The 21,177-nt window shown below is 36.9% G+C and overlaps 1 protein-coding gene across 6 annotated transcripts; it reads right to left on the bottom strand.

Moving 5' to 3' along the window:
* Positions 1–4,001: 4,001 nt before the first annotated feature.
* Positions 4,002–10,742, bottom strand: LOC110940993 (calcium-dependent protein kinase 1). 6 transcript variants are annotated; one of them, XM_022182577.2, is made up of 9 exons: positions 10,651–10,742; positions 10,269–10,329; positions 9,329–10,190; positions 8,698–8,841; positions 7,379–7,531; positions 7,061–7,176; positions 6,406–6,573; positions 5,538–5,759; positions 4,010–4,323 (listed from the first exon to the last, which is right to left on the bottom strand). In XM_022182577.2, exons 3-9 carry the CDS (start codon positions 10,155–10,157, stop codon positions 4,192–4,194), a joined length of 1,764 nt encoding a protein of 587 aa, XP_022038269.1. In that variant the 5' UTR covers positions 10,158–10,190; positions 10,269–10,329; positions 10,651–10,742; the 3' UTR covers positions 4,010–4,191. The 6 variants fall into 6 exon arrangements, with proteins under 6 accessions (XP_022038266.1, XP_022038269.1, XP_022038275.1 ...); XM_022182583.2 differs by lacking the exon at positions 10,651–10,742 and adding an exon at positions 10,526–10,640; XM_022182580.2 differs by lacking the exon at positions 10,651–10,742 and adding an exon at positions 10,526–10,631 and having other exon boundaries at positions 10,269–10,345.
* Positions 10,743–21,177: the final 10,435 nt, after the last annotated feature.

Genomic DNA, 21,177 nt, shown 5'->3' with positions numbered 1-21,177 from the left:
ATTATAAACTTTAACATTTCACCAACAAAATAAACTTACTTTATAACGATAGCAACTTATTTTTTATTTTTTGTCATTTGTTTAGTATTTTTTATTAACAAATGAATCTTTACATGTTTAAAACATTGTTTCTATACTTTATTTATTGTTAATTTTTATAACAAAACAAAACTTTGATATTTAGTAGATAGAAGATAAACTATGTTCCAAAATTTTAGGAATTATTTAATACTAATTTACGGATTAGTAGATAGATAGTAAACTATATCCCAAAATTTTAGGAATTATTTAATACTAACTTACGATATTTAGTAGATAAATAGTAAACTATGTCCCAAAATTTTAGGAATTATAAGTCAACTAATAAAAAAAATAATTATTGCAGTTATTCTTGGATATTAATCTAATAATTTGCATTTTTTAATTAAAAAGTAACAAAGTAATAAACTTTAAAGCTAAACTAAAAAACTGAACTTACTATGATATAAAGTTAATAAAAAATAATTATTTTATAAACATTTTTATAACAAGTAATATAAATAAAATACTCCAGAAATTTACAATCTTTACTAGATAAATTCTAAACTGGGTTCCAAACTTTTAGGAATTATAAGTTCAACTATATTGTTATAGATAATATTAGTCAGTTCTAAAATAATTATTTACCAACTTGACTAGATACATAGTAGTAGATTGTGTTGCATATTTTTAGGTATTATTAGTTAAAAGTAGACTCATATAGATAAGATTAGTTAGGAACTAAAAATTTGAACTTAGTATGATATAAAGTTAATAAAGATATAAACTCTTATCATCCTATTTTTTATAAAAACAATTTATGAAATCTTATAAAAATATAAATTTTTTATATTTGTAAAAACCCGAAATTTAACAATTTAAGTTAAAGCTCTAAAACGTACTTACAAGTCAAATACTATTTTTTATTTTTATAAAAAAAGAAAATTTTAAACTTAAAGCTTATTGGATGAGTACTGTGTGGATATTTATAAAAAGTTATGAACTTTAAAGAATAAAATTATACTTTATAATTTAACCAATAAAATAAACAAACTTTACAATTATAACAACTTATCTTTTATTTTTTGTCTTTTGATTATTAATTTTTATACAAAAAAAATATTTTTTGTCTTTTGGTTATTATATTTTATAAAAGAACAAAACTTTTACATATGTGTAAACTTATGACATATATCCACCACAATAATGTTATCATAAATATTATACGAATAAGAAAACTAGCAGAAACGAGTTTTGCAATGCAAAGTGTCGCACCCGCCGCATCGCGCGGGCACCCTACTAGTTATTATATAACACAAACAAAGACACACACCACCAAAAGTGTGTGTACATATAAAATATTGTTAAAAACCAGCGCAAATCCCATGTCGTAAATTGTTGATCATCATAATAATCATCGTCCACATATATAATCCCCCGACACTCGGCTCTCAGACGACATCCTCGAATACGATTGGGATTTGGCAAGGGTCGTAACCGTCGTGTGAGTGTTGGTTGATGATTTGCAATCGTGCAAGTCACATGAAGGGGCTCCGGACAATGTAATCACATTTTGGAGATGATGTGGATGTTGATGTGCAAGCATTTCAACTGTTTGAGTCGATATCTGATTGCACTTTTTGTTTGTTTGGAGAAAATAAGGGGTTCATGTGATTCTAGTGGAATACAAACAAAGTACAAATAAGTTAAAAAAAATTGAAGAAATCACAATTGCAGGAATATAAAATGTTGGGAGAACATACCCGAATTGAAACGTTAGAAGGAAAATCGTAAGTGATATGACGATCTGGTGCCGGTGGTAAATGTCCGCGAGAGAGAATCGGCGATAGCAAAATACGAAGACAACTGAAAAGGTTGACGGCTACATGCGGAAGTATATAGCGGGGGGGTGGGGGGGGGGGAGAGGGCGTTGATGGGTGTGCTGTGACGATTATGAATTGTCCAAGGGATTGAACAGTGGTTTTGGCTTTCCCAAACCGGAGACGAAGAGGCCACGGTTGTGAATCACTGGAGACGAAAAACCGTGGTTACAACTCGTCGGAGAGGAAGAGACGGTGGTAGGACTCGCTGGAGACGAAGAGGCTTGTTTTTCAAATTCATGCAGCCTTTGACCTTCTGAAATCGCAACCATTCTATTGAAGATCAAATTTGAGATAAAAAAAGGTTGTGCAGCGAAGACAATCTTTGTGATGTAATCAACAAACCTCTTCAAAAGGTGGTTGCTTAACTTTCTTTTTTAACAGAACGTCGGTTCGGTCATGAACCGTTATGTAATTTTCCAAGTATTTTGTTATGTATAATATATAGTAATATACGTACACACCTTTTCATAAGGTGCTTCACTTTCTTTTTTAACAGTACGATCGGTTAGTTGAGGGAGGTGTCCAATGTTGGTAATCATAATTATATAAAAGGGTGTATCTTAATGCATTAGTTTGAAGGGTTGTTACTTTTTGAAGAGTTGTGATCTAAATCATGGTACCCCAAGTTACTTTTTGTAAATGGTGTGTCTTAATGCATGAAAGGGTGCGTAAAAGAGTGTGTCTTAATACATTAGTTTGAAGGGTTGTGACTTATTGAAGAGTTGTGATTTAAATCATGGTACCCCAAGTTACTTTTTGTAGGGTTATATAATATGACCAAATAGATCCCATATGAGGGTATTTTTGTGGTTAAATCTGACCAAATGGACCCCACATGAGAGTAAAATGACCAAAATACCCCCATGTGGGGTCCATTTGGTCTGATTTAACCACAAAAAAATTAACCGAGTTAGGGCTAAAGGACATAACTTGCAAGGGTTTGCAAATATCAAGTACGTTTTCTGTAATTACTGAAGACAAAGAACACAGTTTGCAATAAGTGACATACATAAAGGATGATTTTTGTAATTTACTCTATAATAAATAAATTCTTATGTATAATATAACTAAATGTAGGGTCCTAATATGAGTACACAACACCATGGTGGGGAAAGACAAAAGAACTTGATACGGATAATATGACTTGTCACGTTAGTCAATTTTTTGTTGTTCTACTGTCATATGGCCCCTAGGATGTGGGCGAAACACTCTCGCACTGGTCGTATAGTCAACTTAACCCTCTCATAAAGCCCATACGACACATGACTTTTTTTATACGGTCGCTATAAGATCGTATCAGTGGTGTACAGATATCGGCTGCTTTAAACGTAACTTGTGTATCTTGCATGTGTAACTCGTTTTTTCATTTTTACTTTTTATTTTAAATATTTTATTTTACCATGAAGATGATCTTCCATTTGTGGTATACATATCAGAATTTACATCTAGTTTTGCTCAAAACACATTATGATTTATAGTGTTTCATATGTTTATGTTTTGTGTGTAACTTATTAGATTTTCAAAATGTTTACATTGAGATTTGTTTACATTCAAGTTCATCCTGTTTTTATAGGATTTCTGTGCGAGAAGGTAACTGCATTTTTTTAGAAACTAAACAAAACCGGTCAGGTTGGCTAGGTCTTGGAACAACCAAAATGGTTCGGTTTAGGTTGGGTATTTTTCTAAAGACGGGATCTTACCATTAGATCTTCGAAGGCATGGTTTAGAAAAGACGGGACATTTTACCTTGTATGTTTCAAAGGTGTTACGAAGAAAAGCGTGAAAAGAAAAACTATATATTTTAACTTTTTATTAAAACTAGTCTTAACCCCCCACGTTGCGGGGGCATAAAACCATGCTACCAGCGTTGCAGGGAGGCAGAGGTTTTTGTGCCAACGATCATCTCTTGTAGATATCAAGGGCTTTTACCCGTAACAAAGTGCTTGTATTTAACCTTAATTCGTCATACTTCAATTATTTTATTAAGCCTACCAAACATAAAACCTGTTTTCTAAACCAGGGATCCTGACATTCATTCCAGGATCCTCGACGGCTAACTTATTATTTTCTAAAGCACCCTACCTCACTTTCTCAATCTGATTGTTAAATTGATCTCATCAGATCAAAGCACTCTCTTTAACATTAACATGTAACATAATACATATAGAGTTTAATACAATTTGCAGAACAAGTTCAAACTCAAAACTTGAAACACAAATTCAATAAAAAGTATAGTTCTATTACATGAAAAGAAAAGAAAATATAAAAAAGATAAAAACTTGATATATGTTCAAAGTTTGAATGCTTCTCTGAACTTGATACTGAAACTATTGTCTAGGCTCTTTTTTGGTGCTTTTTTTGGTGCTGAACCAGTATTTCCTTGCATCATGGCCACAAACTCATTGTAATCTATGCGTCCATCCTGAAAATTATTAACAAAATAAAATAAACATGAATATGAACATGGTTACTATCAAGAAGATGATGACTATGAAGTCAACAGAGGCCTTAGCTGCTCGAGATAGGCTTCCTAAAAGCTCGAAACAGGACAAGCTTGAGCCCGAACTCGAACTTAAATAGTTAAATTGAAGCTTGTTTAATAAACGAGCCCAAGCTGCAAATATAGAGCTTGACTAGACTCACAAGCCTATTATTCATATAATAAATTAATAATAGTAAGTTTTTTACTTAATATATAAACATATATTATATAATAAAAATAACCAAGTAATATATATTATGTTATATATCATCATCATAATCAGTAAATCCCACCAATAGCAAAGCAAAGGTAGGGTCTGAGGAGGGTAAGATGTAGACAGCCTTACCTCTACCCCGTAGGAATAGAGAGGCTGCTTCCAGTGAGACCCCCGACTCAATAGTAGTTTTGCATAATGCCTTGGACATAAGACACATAACACTCAGCAATAGGGATAAAGACCGATTAGTGCATGTACCCTTTTGTCTTTCAGCTATCAACGCCACCACATGATGCATGATTAACTGTCCTCAGCTTTTAACGTTATTTTCACGAAATTAGTAAAATAATGTTAAAATTAGTGCACTTTCACTTTTGCCCCCCGATGGCCCACACATATATACATTATATGCGCATACCGCAGGCAGGGTGTCTTATGTTATATATATATAAAATTATATTATATTTACAATTATATACAAAAATAATTATGCATATAAATCAATTAACAAATAATAAACACCCAGGCAGAGCCGAGCTCAAGCTTGAAAATTTTCTTACGAGTTGAGCTCGAGCTTAGGCAGTTCAGCTCGGCTCGGCTCGTGTACTCCCCTAGTCGGGTCAAACACGTCTGTTGACTCACAAACTCTTCTTTATCAATCCTTTTAATTTATTTAAAGATGATTAAGGTGTTCAATATGATTATAAAAGCTATATTACTATGATAATGGTGTGAATAAAACAGCTTGAGATTACGGATGCATCGAAAAATATTTTTATGGCTTCGGACCATTACTTTTTGGATCCATTAAAGAAAACAAAACCCAAATCAAACCATTCGTAAGTATACAGGTCGGAATTACCACCGCTACTTACCTCCATGCAAAACCGTAAAATCTCCATAGCAAAAAATATGGAATTAATGTAGAATAACTTACATTATCTTGGTCAACGTCTTGAATTAATTCTTCAAAGCGAGCATCTACGCCAAATTCATCACATGCTTGTTGAAGTTCATCAGCAGTTATATAACCGCTTCCGTCTTTATCAAAGTACGAAAATGCAGCAAATAAATGATCTTGTTTTTCAATTTTATTCAGATGCAACGTTGCAGCGACAAATTCACCGTAATCAATTGTTCCACTGTTGTCAACATCTGCCTGAATTCAGATATTAAGCATTGGATTAGACAACATGATATAGATTAAATGTTTGACTTTAAAGTCAAACTAAACTACTTTCCAACTTTAAATTCGTACGATGTACTTAAAGTTTCTACACATGATTGGTAAAAAAAAAGTAGAGTGAATTTCAAGTTTTGTCCTTTATCTTTAGGCCACTTTGCAAGTTTTGTCCTTTATGTTTAAATTTGACGAGTTTTGTCCTTTATGTTTAAAAATCAAGCACGTTTTGTCCTTTATGCTTGATTTTTAAGGACAAAACGTGCTTGATTTTTTAAACATAAAGGACAAAACGTGTTTGATTTTTAAACATAAAGGGTAAAACATGCTTGATTTTTAAACATAAAGGACAAAACTCGTCAAATTTAAACATAAAGGACAAAACTTGCAAAGTGGCCTAAACATAAAGGACAAAACTTGAAATTCACTCAAAAAAGTAAAAAAAACTTACAAAATCGAGTCAGAAAAATACTTACGGTTGAATTAGAGAAATTAATTTAAATGTATTTTATGGTTCTTCTAAACAAAATACACACAATTTCAAAAAATATTATTCAGATTAGAAAACATTTCAAACTCGTTTGATTAACGAAACCCGAAACCAGGTGTTTGATTTAGTGCTTACTGCTTGCATGAGATCATAAATTTCTGATTCCTTAAGGTTAGCACCAACTCTTTTTAATCCGGTCTTAAGTTCTTCAAAAGTAATCTGACCACTGTTGTCTGTATCAATCATTTGAAACATCTGCTTTAGCCCAGCTATTTCTTCTTCAGATAAGCTCTCTGCTATAACCTGCATAAAACAAATTCCCATGTCATATATTATAGTTATATAGTTACGAAGCACGGCATGATAAAAAAGAAGAGTAAAGTACACGGTTGGTCCCTGTGGTTAACCAAAATTTTGGATTTAGTCCCGAGCTTTCCAAAAGTATACGGATGGTCCCAGTGGTTTGCACTTTGTAACGCATTTAGTCCCCAACTTCTGCCAAAAGTACGTGGATGGTCCCTGTGGTTTGCACTTCGTGACGCATTTAGTCCCTAACTTGGACCTCGTGAAACCTTTAGATTTGTTAGCTGGGGACTAAATGTGTTACTAAGTGCAAACCACCTGGACCATCCGTGTACTTTTGGAAAGCTAGGGACCATATCCAAAATTTTAGAAAACCACAAGGACTATTCATGTACTTTACTCAAAAATAATTAACACCCTTGATTATTTGCCAATTTTAAAAGGTAAACTTAGCCGGGTTGACCTCAAAGTCAAAGGTCAAACTTACTCTAAGAGCCATTTTCTTTAGCTTGTTCATGGCCGAAAATTGCTTCATTCGACTTAAAACCGCAGAATCAAGAGGCTTGTCGGGGGCCACGCCGTCAACTTGAACCCACGGATGGCCTATAGAAATGTTAATATCGCGTTAATATTATTTTTAATAATAAAGAGTTTTTTATAGTGAAAAAAATAGAAAGAATACACATATGTAAGCAATATAAAAATGATTAAAATCATATCACACTATAAAGAGCCATTGGTGGTTTTTCTTACACCAACGGTGTATGAAATTTATCTTTATTTTATATTATAAACTGAAACTCACATAAAACTTCATGAGCGGTTAATCTTTTCTTCGGGTCCCGCACAAGCATTCTTCTCACAAGATCTTTTGCTCCTTCGGAAATACTTGGCCATGGATCGGATGAGAAATCAAGATCACCTTGTAGGACTTGCTCAAATATTCCTTGCTCCGTTTCTATATATATACGTAACCAAATATTTAGTAATAACTCTTTAAGGAAATGAATATTGAGAATAGGTACCGTACAATTAATAACAACAATTATATCAACAAGTAGCCATAAAGATAGCCCGTTGGTCCATTACATATTACTTTCGCCCCAATTATCGTCCACAAAAAAAGAGTAAAGTACACAGATTGTCCCTGTGGTTTATCAAAATTTTGGATTTGGTCCCTAGCTTTCCAAAAGTACACGGATGGTCCCTATGGTTTGCACTTTGTAACGCATTTGGTCCCCAACCAAAAAATCTAACGGTTTTAGCATGTCCAAGTTAAGGACTAAATGAGTAACAAAGTGCAAGCCACAGGGACCATCCATGTACTTTTGGAAAAAGATTAAATACATTACAAAGTGCAAACCACAGGGACCATCTGTGTACTTTTGAAAAGCTAGGGACCAAATCTAAATTTTTGGTAAACCACACGGACTATCCGTGTACTCTACTCAATTCAAATTATGTGCATTTAATGCAATATTTCATTAGAAGAATGTGTATACTCTTGCAGTTAATACACATTCGACAAGGAAAACTTCTATTTACGATAAGGTAATTTGGGGTAAAATGAGAAAAGTGGTAAATTTCGACTACCCATTTTTAAAAGTGGATTTTTCTTTTTTGGGAAAACTATAATAGTAACGGGTGACGGGGACAATGATTTTGGGACGGAGTGAGTACAAAAGTTTCCCTTTTCGCTAAATATTCAAAGTTAAAATACCTATTTGTGCAATGTCACGATTAAAGTTTACCAACAATGTTCTCCTTAATGGTCATTATTGAAGGGTATTTTAGACATGTAATCAACATACCAACGTTGCAGTCTCTAGACTCTTAACTACAATCAAAAGTTATAATTTTGACCGGAACGAGGTACAGGTGACAATTTCAACCCATTTACTTATAAAAGGGTTGACTTGGCATGAGTTTTATCTCAAACGGGTCAAACGAGAAAAAAAAATTAACCTAAAAGAAGAGCGGGTCAAACGGGTAGAAAGTCACCTAAGACCTATTTTTACTGAATACAGCTTTAACCAAAGTAGATTAAATAAATTGTTGCAATTATTTATGAGCCAAGAGGTGAAAGGGTATATATGTAATTTCACAAAACTGAATACTACTGACCAGCCCAAAACGGAGGTACTCCACTTAATAGAATGTAAACAATAACCCCAGCACTCCAAACATCGGCTTCAGGACCGTAACGTTTTTTCAAGACTTCTGGTGCAACGTAATACGGGCTGCCAACCACATCAGTAAATATTTCACCTACAAAAACAAAATTGTTAATCGAAAGCTAAAAGTTACGCAGAAAATTTAGAACTAAACAATTAAGGGGCAATGTTAAATAAAATAACAATTAGATTTAAATTTAATCAATTATGGAACATCTGGCCATGTATATATCGAACATTTTAACAAAATAACAATTAAATTTAATCAATTATGAAGCATAATAAATTAAGGCGAAAAAAGGTACGGCTAGAAGCCAATAAAATATGCACTGAAAATTCTCAAATGCCAATATAATAAATTAATAATTAAGTGTTTAGATGTGCATTTAAACTAGTTAGCAATTTAAAGTTGCGATATTCAGTTCTAGGTGTTTGGGTCAACTAAGAGGTAGGATCCTTTTACTTAAAAAGGGTCGATTTGGGTTATGTTTTATCTAACTGGTTGAACGGTGTGAAAAAAACGAACTAAATAATCACATCACCGAATAATACATTCCAACAAAAATAACTCGAATATATACCTGGCTTAAAGAAAACCGATAATCCAAAATCAATAGTTTTCAAAAGCGCATCTTCTTTCTTATCCACAAGCAAGAAATTCTCAGGCTTTAAATCCCGATGCATAACTCCTAACGAATGACAAGTTTCCACAACACCAACAATCGTTCGTGTAAGCTCAGACGCCTTTTTTTCAGTATAATGTCCAACTTGAATAATCCTATCGAAAAGCTCTCCGCCTGCACATAATTCCATAACAACATGAACCGCAACCGCATCTTCGTAAGCCCCTTTTATTGATATAACATTCGGGTGCCCCACCAAATGATGCATTATTTGAATCTCCCGTCTCACGTCTTCTACATCTTCGTCTGTCAACAGTTTCCGTTTCGCAATCGATTTGCAAGCGTAATGTTGACCCGTTGACTTTTCTATACAAAGAAAAGTTGTACCGAATTGTCCTTGGCCTAACTTTTTCCCCAAAGTGAAAAACTCCTTCAAACTCCCGGTATTTCTTTGTAAAACGGATTCGACCCGAAGCCCAGCGCTTGATACCCGTTTCATATGCGGACCTTTTTTGTGTTTCGCAGGTTGTTCTTGTTTCTTTTCGGGTTTCACGGGCTGTTGTTCTTCTTGTTTCTTTTCATTCTTTTCGGGTTTAGGAATGGTTATTTGTTCGGGTGGTTTGTTTTGAACGGGTAACGGTGATTCGGGTTGTTTGCTATGAGTCGAAGATTGTTCTCCGTTAGGGGTAGGTGGCGTTTCATCGGTTGGTGTTCGCCACATTGCGGCAGAAACCGATTGAATGAATCCATTTTTCGTAATATTCGGTCCGACACAAGTATTCCCCATTGAGCTTTCAATTACTTCTCAATGAAACAAGATCTAAACATTACCAACAAGAATAAAGTCAAACCCACTTCAGTTGACTCCAAGATTGGCAAAACAAGATCATAAATTTACCTTTGAAGAAACCCTTTTCGGCTTTTAGCATAAAGATCCGATCTTTCACTTGAATTTTCTGCTGAATGAATCAAGATCTAAACTTTATTAACAACCAACAAGAATAAAGTCAAACCCACTTACAAAATAGTCAAAATTAGATCGTAATCTTAATCAAAAACAGCTGAACTACAATTTGCAAGATCAATTAGCAAATAATCACATGAAGAAGTAAAGAAGTAGAAGCATTTTATGAAGAAAAATGGAAGATAAAAGACCTAAAATTGTGAGATGAAAGAGTAATGAAAAGTCAAACAAGCGAATGCTAGAATCATGGGAAATGGTCAGAGCGTGTAAAAAGGGTTGAGAGATTTTGAGAAGAACAAGACAAATGAATACTAACCAGATAGACAGCCGGAAGAAGTGGGGCAAAGGTGCTCAATTTAGTTAAGGTTTCCAACCCTATGATGATGATAATTGATATTTGATTGATTTTGTTAAGAGTTAACATCGCTATTAGGATTAGTATAAGTATTTATCAAACATGTTTTTTTTTTTAATAATAAAATGAACATGACAAATTACATAAGGATAGCAGGTAGACGACCAACAAACTACGCCACCATCCCCTTCTAAATAGAAAACCCTAATCTGCTAAAAACAAAGTCTCGCCCCTGAGGGGTCGAAAAGTTGTTGTGAACCACACGCTGAACTCTAGCCAAGAACCGAACCGCCTCTGGCGCCAAGAAGCCGAACATGTCAAACACCAGGGAGATAAAGGCATGTTGATTATCCTCACAAGCTTTTGCGTGCTTTTCCATCTCTTTTAACATATGTTACAAGTTAAAAGAGAAATGAAAATTAAGTTTTAAAATAAGTATATAAATAATAATAATAATAATAATAATAATAATAATAATAATAATAATAATAATAATAATAATAATAATAATAATAATAATAATAATAACAACAACAACAACGACGACTTAGTATAAGTATTAATCAAACATATGTTAAAAGAGAAATGAAAATTAAGTTTTAAAATAAGTATAGTAATAGTAATAGTAATAGTAACAGTAATAGTAATAATAATAATAATAATAACGACAAAAGCAAAACACGTAGAGTTAATGGTAATAGATTAAGAGCTATTTTTATTGATTCTACAATATTCTTAGATGTAGTTGATCATGATGAAATTGATGATGTATATTTTTTTGATCAACATAATCCATGTTTGTTTAAAAAGTATTTGGAAGTGAGTAAAAGTGGTTGTTCCTTAGAAAATGATTACCTTGGAAGAGTGTTATTGTATGTTTATATGTAGTGGGAAAAGATCAAATATGAAGTTAATTTTCGTTAGGAAGGATAGAAAGCCATAGGATTATGACATGTGGCAAATTTTAAAATAAAGAGAAAGTGTATTTTAGTCAATCCAACTCCTTCTTCTTCCTTTTTTCAAAACCCAGTAAATTCAAAAACCCACCATTTTCAAAACCCACCATCTTCAACTATTTCTTCACTTTCTATCTCAATAATCACTACATTATAGTGCGATTTCCATCACCAATCAACGATTCAGAACCCGATCAACGTGTTCTTCAGTTTTTTTTTGAAGAAAACCCAGTTTAATTTCATAAAAAAAATCTCGTTTTTCCGGTGATTTTGGAGATAATCACTCGATTCGTTCGATTCGAGTGTTGATAAGTGTTTCTATCATTCAAATTTCGTCAATTGATGAACAAATCGGCTTCAATCCATGTAAGAAATTCTTTAATTTCATTTTCATGATCTGGGTTTTGATTTATTCATTGCGTTTTACGATCTTTGCGGGGGTCCGGGGGCGGCAGGCCCCGGTAGCGGGGTCCCAGGGGCGGCAGCCCCTGGCGGGGTCTAAGGGACAGAGCCCCTGGCTAAAAACGAAGACAGTAATTCGTAGACAATTCAGACAGTTCACAGTGACAGACAGTTTTATGTGTCTATTGCGTTTTAGAAATAAGAGAGTTTTATGTGGTTTCTGGCTATTGCGTTTTAGAAAAAAACACATTTTTAAGTGTTTTTAGTCATTGCGTTTTAGGTAAAACACATTTTTAGGTGTTTTCAGTCCATTGCGTTTTAGAATGAGTCATTTTTAAGTGTTTTCTGGCCATTGCGTTTTACATATAAGACATTTATTTGTGTTTTTGGTGCATTGCGTTTTAGGTAAAACTGTTGATGCACTTGTGTCTGTACTTTGTCTGTATTCGGTCTGTATGTAAACGATGTCCTTGGTAGCCTGTAAGTTGACCAAGTCAACCATCCTCCGGATTGACTTGGCCAACAGTTAGTATATGTTTGTTGTTTGTCTGACTCGAAGGATGAGTGATCGAAGGATGATGCAGATCCTTCGATCACCTCGAAAGATATGCTTCGATTGATGGACCTCGAAAGACAATCCTTCGAGGTCCTTGCTGATCCTTCGAAAGCATTATATCCGAAAGATGATCCTTCGGACCATCTATCGGATCCTTCGGACCAGACATCATGGGCTGGGTATAAATACCCATGCAGTGTGTTGTGTTTCACAGAGATGCACACAGACAAGAGACTTGAGAGCTGAGAGCATTCTGTCCGAAACACACACACACATAGTGAGAGTTTGCAAGTTAGATTTGTAAACATTGTGCTTGTAACTGGATCCTTCATATGTATTAATACAGTGGTGTTAATCGGTGAACTCTTGTGTGTTTGTTTCTCTACTTGCTTCATCCCGGTTTGCTTACTAGCTTGGATTCCGCACTCGCTAGTAGGTTTGTATAACAAGGTTTAGGTTCGTCATCCTCCGTGAAAGGGACCTACAAGTGGTATCAGAGCCTTGGCTCTTTACCTTGTTTAAAACCGGGTTTGTTCAAGTTCTTGGTGTGTTTGGACACTAGGTTTAGCACCCGTTTTGGTGGTTTTTCTTGCTTTTCTAAACTGAAAAACGGCTTCTAAACCTTCGGGAGTGTTCAAGGTTGGGTTGGGTAACTTAAAATTGGTTTTTAAGAAACTTTGTGTTTTCCGGCCAATTTTCCGGTCTTATCTCCGGTGACTGATTTAGGATAAGGGTTGCTTATTTGGGTAAACTTTTTGAAAGTCCAAAAAGTTGGTGAAAAGTTGTTGGCAGACCATATCCTTTCTGCCGAAAGTACTTCACCAACCCATCACCTTTTTCACCTACCTGTCAACCTTTGGTCGTTGTGTCAGAGCAATCGAAAGACATCCTTCGACATCGAAAGATAATCTTTCGAATCAAGGAGGCTCGACAGATACCCATCCTTCGAATATCCTTCGAAGCCTGTGTTCTATCTTTCGAGCCAAGGAATCGTGTCGTAGGATACATCTTTCGAGCTACTGTTTCTCTACGAAAGATAAGGATCCTTCGTATTGGTGAATCTTTCGAGATCTGTGTTCGAAATATAAGGAGAATCTTTCGAAATCATCTTTCGAAAGATAAGGATCTTTCGTGTGGTAAATCTTTCGAAGTCAATCCTTCGAAATCATTGTTCGAAACTCAACAGGGATCTTTCGAACCTTGTTGATCGTTCGAACAAGTGTTGATCCTTCGAACAAGTCTTGTATCTTTCGATTTGTGTCTGTGTACACTTAACAGTTTGTGCTTGTGTAGATTCTCAATTAATATTTGATCAAAATGAGCTGTACAAGTCCATGGGATTGGAGTTTAGACTCACGATCCAATCAAGAGTTAGTCACTGCTGCAGATTGGGCAAAGAGTATGATACCTTCTCCATCAATCAGTCCAAGTCAATGGGCTTTGGTATCCAATCAAAGTCAAAGCATTCAAAACCTTTTGATCAGTGAAAGCGAAACGGGCAGTAACAATCGTCCACCAAAGCTAAATCATATGAATGAGTTTCCATCATGGAAAAACCGGTTTCACACGTATGTCCAAGGGCAAAGCACCGATCTTTGGACGTGTTTCATCAATGCATTCAATGAAAATCTGGAGACTGCTGCGTCCACTTCTGAGGGTTATGCCAATATGCTTGAAAAAGACAAGAAGGCTTATGAATTGGAGAAAAAGGCCTTTGCCACACTTACTCAAGCACTCAACAAAGACATCTACCATCAGTTCTCATACTGCAAGTCTACAAAAGCATTGTGGGATTGTTTAGTTGCTAGAGGAGAAGGCAATGCAGCGGCTCGAAAGTCTCGACATGATTTGTTGAAGAAAGAGTTTGAATCTTTTCAGTTTTTGGAAAACGAGACTCTGAATGATATGACCACACGTTTCTATCATTTGATTAGTGAAATGTGTGCTTATGGAGTGGTCTCTACTCAACAAGACATGGTGAGTAGGTTTGCTGACGCCTTACCTCCAAAGTGGAGCTCTTTCATTGAGTTGTTGAAGCATACTGGAACTCTAGATCAAGTCAACATCTATGAGTTCATTCAGAAACTGGAACACAAAAATGATGAAGAAATCAGGAAAGCCAGGAGAGCTCCCGCCCCTCAAAATACAGAAATGTATCTTCCGGGTTTCGATGCTCTAGCAAGAGCAGCTGCAGCCCAGCAACCTAAACTGCAGACTGCATTTGTCTCCAACACAAGTTCCTTTCCTTTTCCTCAGTCAACAGCTGCTCCACCACAACCTCAATTTGATCCGAGGTCTTACATTCCTGTCCCAACACAGCCACAACCACAACCTCAACAACAACAACAACAGCAAGCTCATTATGCAAGCAATCCTAAACCTCAACCCCAAAATCCTAACACAATCCGAGTCGACAACTCAAATCTTTCACACCTTAGCATTGAAGTTGCTAAGGAGCATATGGAAATTATCAACACCATGGTCAGTGCTTACTGTGGTTTGGTAGCAGGTCAGCTTGGAAACATCAATATGACCAATGAAGACTACCAACAGATCGACAAGGAAGAAATGGAGTTGATGGATATTAAGTGGGCTTTTGCAAGTGCGGTTAGAAGGGCCAAAGACTTCATGGCTCGTACTGGTAGAACTTCGTTAGAAGGAAAGAAAGATACGAAGTATGGGTTTGATATCAATGTCGTTACATGCTTCAACTGTGGTAATAAAGGGCACTTCAAACGTGAGTGCACTCTACCAACAAAACACGGCAATCACAACCCTTTCAGAAACCAGACGAATGTGAATGCCCAACAAGAAAACCGTGAACGGAGGATGGTGGCAGTGAATGACAATCAGGGACAGCCTGGAACTACAAATCACAATCGGGCTTTGGCTGTTCAAGCTGATGAAGGATGTGACTGGTCAGTGCAGTTTGGTGAAGGTGATCAGGGAAGTGGAACAACTTTGTATGCTAAGGTCATCGAGCAGGTTCATAAAGAAGAATCTTCTGGGAGTGATGACAGTTCTGGTTATTCTGGAAGTTCGGATGAAGAAGGCTCTGTTTCTGGGGATAATCACTCAGAGCCTGATGTGAAGGAAGAAGGAGATGATGATATTCAGGATATACTGAATGAAGCTGATGAGCTTAAATGTCAGAAATCAATTCTGATTAGGAAGGCTGCTGCTACATCAAAGGAAATGGAAAAGCTATTCTCTGAAGATGGAGCTTTTTCTTTTCAAACTGCCTTTATGGCAAACGGTTCAGCCTCTTCTAGTCAGGTAAATTCTGAACCTCCTGCTCCTAGTATTTGTAAATCATGTGTTGAGATGAAGCTTGAATCAGAAAAGCTTCATAGTCATAACCAGAATTTGGTTATTGAACTGTCGAAATGCAAAGAGGCAAACATGGCTTTAACTCGGAATGAAAAAGAATTTAAATCTGTAATTGAAACATTAAAGAAAGATGTGTCCGAGGTTAACAAAGTAGTTTACCACAAGCAAGTGAGTATAAATGAATATATTAACATTGTGGAAGAAACTAAAAAGCAATTAGCCATTGCCCAATGCGAACATGATGCGATCAAACAGAAATTGGATAGTTATTCTAACTCCCAATTTGTGCTTGATCACATCATCGATGTTCAACAACTAAAGGGAAATCAGAAAGGCATAGGGTATAATAAATGTCCGCCCCCCTTGATGAACAACTATACCAAGATGCCTGATGAGGAGGAAATGCCTCGGTATGAACCCAGTGTGCCTCTTGATGTTGAGGAGTTTGCTACTGGCCTTGGGTTCAAACCGGACAATTCTTCAAACACAGCCTCTAAGGAACAAGAAACTTCACCATCCATGAAGCAAAGTCCTCCAATTATCGAGGACTATGAGACATCGGATGATGAATCAGAAGTGGCTGTAAGTGATCAGGATAAATCTCTTAGCAAGATGAAAGGAGTAGATATTCCACGAGAGAATCACATCCTTTGTGATCCTGATACTCCTGAGGTTCCATCTGTTAAGAAGTAAGTGATTGATCCTGTCAAAGTTGATAAGACAGGTGTGACTACTGTTAAAAGCAGTAATGTGTTGTATACTTTGGTTGGAGATAATAAAATCTACTCAGATCATGTTTTCCCAATTAAAAATGTAAATAAATCTTTGATTGACAAAGTCTTTGAAGACAACACAAACAAATTTTTGGGAAAAACACTTCCGGGAATTGTGGTAACACAATGTGATCCAATTCCTAAGGCTGAGATTAGAAAACAGTTTGGTAATCAAAAATCTCCAACCACTCAACAACCTACTGCTTCTAAGGGTAAACAACAACAGCGAGCTCCAAAGCCAAAGGCTAAGGTTGAATCAAAAGGAGCTCGTTACATGAAGAAAGGAAAAGATGTTAAATTTGTAGCATCAAAAGGTACAGATAAAATTGAGACTTTTGAAAACAAATCAAACACTGATTTTGTACAACAAGTCAAGATTTTGAAACGTAACAGTGATAACAATTACACCCAACACACAAACGGGTGTGATGAAAGAGCAAGTACCTCAGGTTCTACAGGTTCAACATCTGGTAGTCGATCAAGTTCTCCTAAGTCTGTTGAAAGGAGAACTTGTTTCAAATGTGGAGAAATTGGGCACATTATCAGAAACTGCCCAAATGCTCCGAAGAAGAAATTTGTTGAGAAAGCTCCACCTGAAACAGTTCACCCTCAACGTCGGTCAGTTTCACCTAAACATGATAAACGAGCTGTAAAAGAACAAGAAACTAAACAACGACGTAAGAACATGAAAACTGTTGAAAAAGCTTTAAAATCTGAAGTTAAAACAGTTCAAAAGGAACCAAGTGTTTCACAACTTGTAAAACCAGAATCTTCAAAAACTGGTAGGCAAAAACGAACTTGGTTACCTAAGGTGGGTGACAATTCAGGGGGAGCAGTTGTTCTTGAAAACCATCAAGAGATCGAGCTCACGTTTCGTGATGCTAAGGGACGACCCAAGACCACTAAGGCTTGGGTCCCCATTCTCAACTGATGTGTTTAATTGACATGTGCAGGATGTTCTAGGAGGAACTATTAATAGTCATTGGATTGTTGATAGTGGGGCATCCAGGCACATGACTGGCGACTTACGGCTCCTATACGACGTGAGAAATATTAGAGGAGGGTATGTTGCTTTTGCGGGTGACAAAGGCGGTTTTATCACTGGAGAGGGAAGTATCTCCAATGGCATCGTGTGCTTTGATAAGATCAATTATGTGAAGCAAATTGATCACAATCTTCTCAGTGTGTCGCAAATCTGCGATAAGAAATTCACCGTGCATTTCGATGATGCCGGCTGCTATGTGCTGAAACCTGGATTCAAAATTCCACAAGAATGGATTCTCTTATCGGCTCCGAGAGTTAATGATCTTTATATTCTCGACATGAGCCAAGCGATTACAACTTCTGCACAAGTCACTTGCTTTGTCTCAAAAGCCACGGAAAAGGAGTCTATATCTTGGCACAGAAGGATGGGACACATTCACTTGAGAAAAATGAACCATTTGGTGAAAAATAATCTTGTGAATGGTGTGCCTGTGAGAAGTTTTCATCTACAAGATATCTGTGTCTCGTGCCAAAAGGGGAAGCAAACAAAGAAGTCTCACCCTTTGAAGAAAATCAACACTGTCAGCATGCCTCTCGAACGTCTTCATATGGACCTTTTTGGACCTATGAAGCACAAGACAACGTTTGGTGATGCCTATTGTCTAGTAGTTACTGATGACTACTCTAGATTTTCTTGGGTATCCTTCATGGCACACAAGAGTCAAACTCCTGGAATCCTCAAGGATCTTCTTACAATGTTGGAGAATCTCTATTCGTTGAAAGTGAAGAGGATCCGAAGCGACAATGGTACCGAATTCAAGAATCAAGTTATGGATGAGTTTTGTACTTCTAAAGGCATTCTTCATGAGTACAGTTCTCGTTATACTCCACAACAAAATGGTGTCGCTGAGAGGAAGAATCGAACGATTATTGAAACTGCAAGAACAATGTTAGTAGAGTCGGAACTCCCTATTCAATTCTGGGGGGAGGCTGTATCGGCTGCATGCTACACGTTAAACAGAGTTCTTACAGTAAAGAGGCATGGCAAGACTTGCTTCGAACTCCTTCAGAAAAGGAAACCGGATCTTTCTTACCTTGAACCGTTTGGTGCTCCATGTACTATGATTGAACCGGATGGAAAGTTTGGTGCAAGAGCTATCGAGGGTTTCTTCCTTGGATATGCTACTCCGAATTTTCGTGTTTGGAATCTAGCTACCAAAAAGATTGAGCTTTGGAGCGAAGTTAGGGTTCAAAGGTACACGAGTCCTGTTAGGGCTCCGGGTGATCCGTGGATGTTCGATTATGATGGGCTATTTGACTCCTTCAATCTGCCAACCTTTGACGAAGAATCAGCAGCGGCTAGGATGTTGTTGGAAAGTGACAACGCTGCTGTCTCGCCATTGGTTAGACCTATTGTTGTTGACCCTCAAGCTTCTTCGTCAGTCAACAATATGGTTCAAAATGAGGTTTTTGAAGATGCTGCTGATTATAATGACTCTTCTGAAGATGATGAATATCATGATGCAGCCGAAGGATCTTCAGCTCCAGCTGCTCCTGTTCAAGGTGCCTCTGGTGATACACCTCATACGCAGAATGTAGACACTGCTGAAGGGAATGCATCCACCTCTACCCACATTCCTGGTGTGGAGTTGGTTGTTGATCTTAATCTTACCAATTTGGGTATCAATGCACGTGTGCCAGATAATCCTGAAATGAGGATTCACGATACCCATCCCCAGCAGAACATAATAGGAGATGTCCATCGCGGTGTGCAGACGCGTAATCAGCTGAGAAACAACCGGAATGCTGGTTTATATTCAGCTATAAGAGAATCTGGTCAACAAAATGACTGGTCCTTCGCGTGTTACGTGTCACAAGAAGAACCAAAGTCGTGGAAAGAAGCGTTGAAAGATAGTGCTTGGGTTGAAGCCATGCAGGAAGAATTGCAGCAATTTCACAAGCTTGGTGTTTGGAAGCTTGTTGAAAAGCCTGAGAACTACAAGAAGATTGGCACTCGATGGGTCTTCAAATGCAAGAAAGACGACCGTGGAGTGGTTATTCGAAACAAAGCTCGTTTAGTCGTTCAAAGGTTTTCGTCAGATAGAAGGGATCGACTACAACGAAGTCTATGCACCAGTTGCACGTCTGGAAGCTATTCGGATCTTTCTGGCTTATGCTTCATTCAAAGGATTCAAGGTTTACCAGATGGACGTCAAAAGTGCATTTCTACATGGTGTGGTTGAAGAAGAGGTATATGTCGAACAGCCTCCAGGTTTTGAAGATCTTGTCCATCCCGATCGGGTTTGGTTGCTAAACAAAGCTCTCTATGGTCTTCATCAAGCGCCACGAGCTTGGTATGCAACCTTATCTACATATCTGCTGGAGAACGGTTTTCGAAGAGGTCTTATCGATTGTACTCTCTTCATCAAAGAACAAGATGGAGATCTTCTTCTGGTACAGGTATATGTTGATGATATTATTTTTGGTTCTACTAATGATGTTTTGTGTAGGAATTTCGAGCGCATCATGCAGGATAAGTTCGAGATGAGTGCTATGGGGGAAATGAATTTCTTCTTGGGCCTACAAGTGCAACAAACGGAGTCTGGGATATTCATCCATCAGACTAAATATGTTGGTGACATCTTGAGCCGGTTCCAGATGTCCGATGCAACGCCCATTGGTACCCCACTGCCAACTAATCACGGAATTACTCCTGACTTGAAGGGTGAACCTGTTAGCCCTTCATACTATCGCGCGATGATCGGATCCCTTATGTACCTCACAGCATCAAGGCCAGATATAATGTACCCAACGTGCCTGCTTGCCAGATATCAAGTTAACCCGAAGGCCTCACATCTTGCAGCTGTCAAAAGGATTTTTCGTTATTTGAAGGCTTACCCCGACACCGGTCTGTGGTATCCTAGGGATAATAACTTCGAATTGGTGGCTTTCAGTGATTCTGATTTTGGCGGATGTAAAATCGACGGCAAATCCACAACGGCTGGATGTCAGTTTTTAGGAAATCGCCTAGTCACATGGCAGTGCAAGAAGCAGACATGCGTCGCTACATCAACATGCGAAGCTGAATACATTGCTGCCTCAAGTTGTTGCTCCCAAGTTCTTTGGATCCAACAACAATTGCGGGACTACGGTTTTGAATTCCTAACTACTCCTATTTACGTTGATAATTCTGCTGCTTTAGATATCACTAAAAATCCTGTGCAGCATTCAAAGACCAAACACATCGAAATCAAATATCACTTCATACGTGATTGCTTTGAGAAAAGGCTAATCGATGTTGTTAAGGTCCACACCGATGACCAACGTGCCGACTTATTTACCAAAGCTTTTGACAAATCTAGATTTGACTTCTTATTATTGGTAAACGGCATTAAGGTCAAGCAAGAGTAAAACCAACATCGGAAAATCATTTTTGTAAATATCTTTGTGTGTTTTAAATTTGTCTTAGTTTATTGATTTTAGGGGG

Source organism: Helianthus annuus, chromosome 5 (genome assembly GCF_002127325.2).
Source record: "Helianthus annuus cultivar XRQ/B chromosome 5, HanXRQr2.0-SUNRISE, whole genome shotgun sequence".
In the NCBI taxonomy this organism is placed as follows: Eukaryota; Viridiplantae; Streptophyta; class Magnoliopsida; order Asterales; family Asteraceae; genus Helianthus; species Helianthus annuus.
Note: the sequence above shows the minus strand (reverse complement) of the source record. Positions and strands in the feature narration are given on the sequence as shown.

Bases quoted from the DNA above. Each gene is read 5' to 3' on its own strand.
- LOC110940993 (XM_022182577.2), bottom strand. From the start codon at position 10,157: ATGGGGAATACTTGTGTCGGACCGAATATTACGAAAAATGGATTCATT. The intron at 5,760-6,405 runs GTAAGCACTAAA...ATCTGAATTCAG, and splicing joins TTTATGATCTCATGCAAGCA to GCAGATGTTGACAACAGTGG. The intron at 4,324-5,537 runs GTAAGTTATTCT...AATAATTTTCAG, and splicing joins AAGACGTTGACCAAGATAAT to GATGGACGCATAGATTACAA.